The 5,814-nt window shown below is 33.7% G+C and overlaps 1 protein-coding gene across 1 annotated transcript; it reads left to right on the forward strand.

Annotated features, from left to right (window-relative positions):
- Positions 1–360: 360 nt before the first annotated feature.
- wdr45 (WD repeat domain 45) lies at positions 361–5,356 on the forward strand. The gene is made up of 11 exons (XM_079860788.1): positions 361–575; positions 706–824; positions 1,670–1,744; positions 2,307–2,411; positions 2,509–2,614; positions 2,699–2,793; positions 2,877–2,956; positions 3,289–3,497; positions 4,394–4,495; positions 4,645–4,790; positions 4,882–5,356. Exons 2-11 carry the CDS (start codon positions 776–778, stop codon positions 4,989–4,991), a joined length of 1,077 nt encoding a protein of 358 aa, XP_079716914.1. The 5' UTR covers positions 361–575; positions 706–775; the 3' UTR covers positions 4,992–5,356.
- The last annotated feature ends 458 nt before the right edge of the window (positions 5,357–5,814 follow it).

The following is a 5,814-nucleotide window of genomic DNA, read 5'->3' on the forward strand; positions in this document are numbered from 1 at the left end:
TGTATGAATGGCTTGGGTTACACGGAAATAAAAGTAAGAATTCTCCGTTGATGCCCATTCAAATGTAAGGACGGAATTTTTTTTTTATTTATTTTTTTTTTTTTTTTGGGACTAATTTTTGCACTAAAAAGTGTCTTTTAAGATCTATTAATTACAATGATTTGTATCTGACATACAACCGCTACATTGAATGATTTGTTGGCCTACGAACTGCATTATCCAATTGACTGTGATTGGTCCGTTCTGACCAGCGCGGAGAAAGGTTACAGGAACCACAAGAAAAATGGAAACGGGCCGGGCCTCTAAGCTCCGCCCATTTAGGTCCCTGTTTTTCGTTTCTGTGGAAAAGGCTTTCTCTGTACGGCACTTGTGTCGTCCTCCAGTCCAAAGGGGGCAGTAATGCTCCGTTAACAGTCCCGTATCATCATAGAGGAAGACAGCAGCGACAAAACAACAACAGCGTTTGCCAGCTGTGTAGTTATTGCCTAATGTGCGATATCAAATTAACATCAAACATTATAAACTCACTTTGATGTATTTGTCCACCCCCTCGTTGTGTCTTTTAATAGTTAATGGTGAGTGAGATGTTATGACAACCTGATTATATTATAAAAGGAAGTTGTTTACATGTGTTGACTTTTGGAGCTCGTAGTATGTTGTGATTGCAGCTTTAACATGTTAAACCGCTGTCTCCTGCTCATCCAGGATGATCAGATCTAGACCATATTACTGCTGAAGATATCAGAAAAGCAGCGGTCAACTCTTCTGTCACATCATGGCCCAGCAGAGAGGAGTCAACAGCCTTCAGTTCAACCAGGACCAGAGTGAGTCTTAACACACTTCCTTTCAGAATCATTCTGCTTTATAATAACTAATGCTGCTAGACTATCTATCTATCTATGTTGAGTACATTTAATAAAGGTATTCATTAACATATAAGTAGTGATTGACCATTTTTAATTTTGATATTTTAGTGAGCACAGTAATACCAGCATATTTCATGATTGCAATTATGTAACCTACATTTTTTTTTAATCAAATGAACACAGTACAGGTCAAAAGTTTGGACACATTACTATTTTTAATGTTTTTGAAAGAGGTTTCTTCTGCTCATCAAGCCTGCATTTATTTGATCAAAAATACAGAAAAAAATGTAATATTGTGATATATTATTACAATTTAAAATGAACTGTTTCCAACACTCATAATAAATCATAATATTAGAATGATTTCTAAAGGATCATGTGATAGACTGGAGTAATGATCCTGAAAATTCAGCTTTGCATCACAGGAATAAATTATAATTTAAAGTATAATAAATTGAAAACCAATTATTTTAAATTGTAATAATATATAATATAAAAATTTCTGTATTTTTGATCAAATAAATGCAGCCTTGATGAGCAGAAGAAACCTCTTTCAAAAATATTAAAAATAGTAATGTGTCCAAACTTTTGGCCTGTACTGTATGCTTACACAATGTTTACTCCTGGTTCACATTTTTGAAAACATTAAAAACTGCATTAATTATTGACAAGGTAGATTTTGAAACCAACTAAAGGGGAAATAAAGCCAATAATCTAAAAAATAAAACATATCAGCCAAAATACTATTAATGATATACTAATGATCTGTACTGTATTCATGTTCTGATTTCCATGTTATTTAGGTTGTTTCTGCTGTGCCATGGAAACAGGTGTCCGCATTTATAATGTAGAACCTTTAATGGAAAAGGGCCATTTAGGTAAAATATTTTTTATTATTTTTTTATATATTTTTTTTTTAACAAAACCTATGTGTAGAGTTATCTATTAAAGCTAGTTTACCAAAAAAATGAAAATTCTGTCATTAATTACCCACCCTCATGTCGTTCCAAACCCGTACGACTTTCTTTCATCTTCAGAACACAAATGTAGATCTTTGTGATGAAATCTGAGAGCTTTCTGTCCTTCCATTAACAGCTACGCAACTGAAACTTTGACGCTTCAAAAAGTTCATAAAGAGATGTGAATAAAAGCTTAAATTCAATCGTTTCATCATATAAATTGATCGAGTCTCTTCAGAAACTAAACCGCTCGATTCATATGGATTCATTTTACAATCTCTCTATGAACTGAAGCGTCAAACTGGTAGTTGTGTAGCTGTCAATGGAGGGACAGAAATTTTCATCAAAAAGATCTTCATTTGCGTTCCAAAGATGAATGAAAGTCTTACGGGTTTTAAACACGAGGGTGAGTAATTAATGACAGAATTTTCATTTTTGGGTGAGCTATCCCTCTAACCGTCTGTGATTTGATTGTATATAGATCACGAGCAGGTGGGCAGCATTGCCTTGTGTTCAATGCTTCATCGATCGAACCTCTTGGCTGTAGTGGGAGGCGGCGTCAACCCCAAATTCTCTGAAATATCAGGTACACTGAGCACTTTAATTCTTGGACTTCCCTCTTTTGAAGCTGGAATAAACAGTTTTCCTCAACATTATCCAATGTTTCATCACATCTTTGGCAGTATTAATATGGGATGATGCTCAGGAAGTGCGAGACCCTAAGGACAAATTAGTTCTTGAGTTCACGTTCACCAAACCGGTCCTCGCTGTGCGCATGAGACATGACAAGTAAGATACACGGCCATCAAGACAATAGTGCTTCAAATGTTGTTTGTGTTAATAACATCATATTTCCTGTCCTTGTATGTGAAGAATCATCATTGTCCTGAAAAACAGGATCTACGTTTACAGTTTCCCCGAAAACCCTGTCAAGCTTTTTGAGTTTGACACTCGAGATAACCCAAAAGGTATTGAGAGCATTGCTTGTGAGAGGCTTTACTTGTTTTTGATGTATGGATTATTTTTAATCACTGTATTTTGGGGTTTGCAGGTTTGTGTGACCTTTGTCCTAGTTTGGAAAAGCAGTTGCTGGTTTTCCCTGGACACAAATGTGGCAGTCTACAATTAGTGGTAAGATTTATGTGAAACTTATATAATATCATATTACAGTGGTAAATATTATATATATATAATATGTTGCAAACTAAATTTTGCATACTAAAGGGATAGTGATGAAATTGAAAATGCTCTCATTATTTATTCACCCTCATGCCCTCCCTGATGCATATGACTGTCTTTCTTCAGATAAACACAAACAAAGATTTTTAGGAAAATAATCAATCTAAGAAAGTAAGTCATATACATTGGAATGGCTTGAGGGTTTAATTTTTGGGTCAACTATCCCTTTAAAACTTTACTAGTATTATTACCATTATTTAACTATGTTTATGACTCTTTGACAGGAACTTTCCAACACAAAACCTGGCACCTCTTCTGCCCCTTTCACCATCAACGCCCACCAAAGTGAAATCGCGTGCCTGGCACTGAACCAGCTGGGCAGTGTGGTTGCGTCGGCCTCCAGAAAGGGCACGTTGATCCGTCTGTTCGACACTACAACACGAGACAAGCTAGTGGAACTACGAAGAGGAACTGACCCTGCTACGCTCTACTGGTAAAGTGTTCGTGAACTAGCTCTGCTCGCTCTGGACGGTCTCTCAACTTCCTGGGACGCTTTCTAAACCGTATCGAAGGAGTTCACATATATGCTGCTTTTCCTTCACTGGCCCATCAAACTATCTATTTAAAGAAATTAATATAATCAATTTATATTTATCTTTTGATTTATATTTTGTATTCATAATTAGTGATTGACTGATATGAATTTAATATAGATATCTAGACAGCAGAGTGGCCAATATTTCAGATCAAAAGGAAACATAATTGGGTTGTGTTTAACTTCATTATTGTTATTGTATTGCTGTTTTTATTTTTTTGTAAAAGAAAAACAACTCCAATTCTGCTTATAATTTAATTTAATTATATTTATTGACAATATTTATTGATTTATATATATACATATAATATTTATTATATTTATTATATATATAAATAATATATATATTATTTATTGAATTCTATTGTTTTCCGGTATTAATTTCAGACATGACTAAAACAATTTTTTATTTTTTTTATTTTAGTAATTAATTGACTAATTTAGTTTATATTAAAATGATAATTAATTATTGAATTCTGTTGTTTTCCAGTATTAATTTCAGACATGACTAAATTTTATTTGATTATTTTATTTATTTGATTAATTTATTTTATATTAAAATAATAATAAATTATTTAATTCTGTTGTTTTCCAGTCTTAATTTTTCAGCTAAGACTAATATTTTTTATTATTATTAATTTAGTTTATATTAAAATAAGTATTTATTGAATTCTGTGTTTTTCCAGTTTTAATTTCAGCCATGACTAAATTTTATTAATTTTGTTTATTAATTATTTGATTCATTTAGTTTATATTAAAATGAGAATTAATTATTGAATTCTGTTGTTTTCCAGTATTAATTTCAGCCACGACTCATCCTTTCTGTGTGCGTCAAGCGACAAGGGAACTGTGCACATATTTGCTCTGAAAGACACCAAACTGAACCGTCGCTCTGCGTAAGATTTTCACAAACATTTCTAGTTGAACATGTTACTAATAAACACTCCATTCATTTCATTAGTGTTCGCAGTGTTTTTTAGAAATATCCTAGTAGTTGTAGTTAGAGAGTCACTGGCATTTCTGGCTGGCTTCTTGTCTTCTGTAGTTTGGCACGCGTAGGAAAGGTGGGTCCGGTCATCGGACAGTACGTGGACAGTCAGTGGTCTCTGGCTAACTTCACGGTGCCGGCTGAGTGCGCTTGCATCTGTGCCTTTGGGAAGAACACCTCCAAAAACGTCAACTCTGTTATTGGTATGTTGTGTTTTGGTTTTTTTCCAAGACCTTTGATTGAAACATTATTGATCTGTCAGGTTTTCTTATCACATGTATCTCTCTTTTAAAGCCATATGTGTTGATGGGACATTCCACAAGTACGTCTTCACCCCTGATGGAAACTGCAACCGCGAGGCTTTTGACGTGTATCTGGACATTTGTGATGATGATGATTTCTAAGGCTGGAGATTGAGCATCTTATGTAAAATAGTAGTCACTTTAACAGTGAACTCTGCTGGTTGAAATCTTCCTGTTGCTTGTTTCTGTGAGTTTGTCTTACTGCAATGTATAATCAAATGTATATAAAATCAGTCTGTGTGAATAAATGTCTTGTAAACTTTGATCTTATCGTTATCACTCCACATGCAGACGTTTCAAAGTCTGTGATCATTTGTTAGTCCTTCAGAAGTACCCAACCTTTGAACACTTTTTAATGATTTCTCATCATTCTTTGTCTTCTTGGTTTGCTGTTACTCTAGAGGAATAAGGTCACTTACACTTTAAGGAACTTTACTCATGAGATCAATACATCCTTTTGGAAGTGGATTTTGGGCTGTGCTGTTGTTATTTAATAGATGGAACTTCTAAAATGATAGATCATAGGTTTTACAAATGATCAATTCAACTTATGCATTTATTATACACTGTTATATAAAGACAAAATATGACTAGTTTTCAGTGCATATACTACAGTTCAAAAGTTTGGGGTCTGTAAGATTGTGTAATGTTTTGGAAAGTATTATCTTGTGCCCAACAAGGCTGCATATATTTGATCAATAATATTACAATTTAAAATGAATATATTTTAAAATAAATTAGATAGAAGATAGATCTATCTGCACTAAAATATTAAGCAGCACAACTGTTGTCAACATTGATGATGATAATAAATGTTTCTTGATGATAGATAGATAGATAGATAGATAGCAGACATAAACATCACAGATATGCATAATACACGTCTGCATTTTATTCTCAGTGGTTATGCTCGCAGACATACAGA

Source organism: Squalius cephalus, assembly GCF_949319135.1.
Source record: "Squalius cephalus genome assembly, chromosome: 24".
In the NCBI taxonomy this organism is placed as follows: domain Eukaryota; kingdom Metazoa; phylum Chordata; class Actinopteri; order Cypriniformes; family Leuciscidae; genus Squalius; species Squalius cephalus.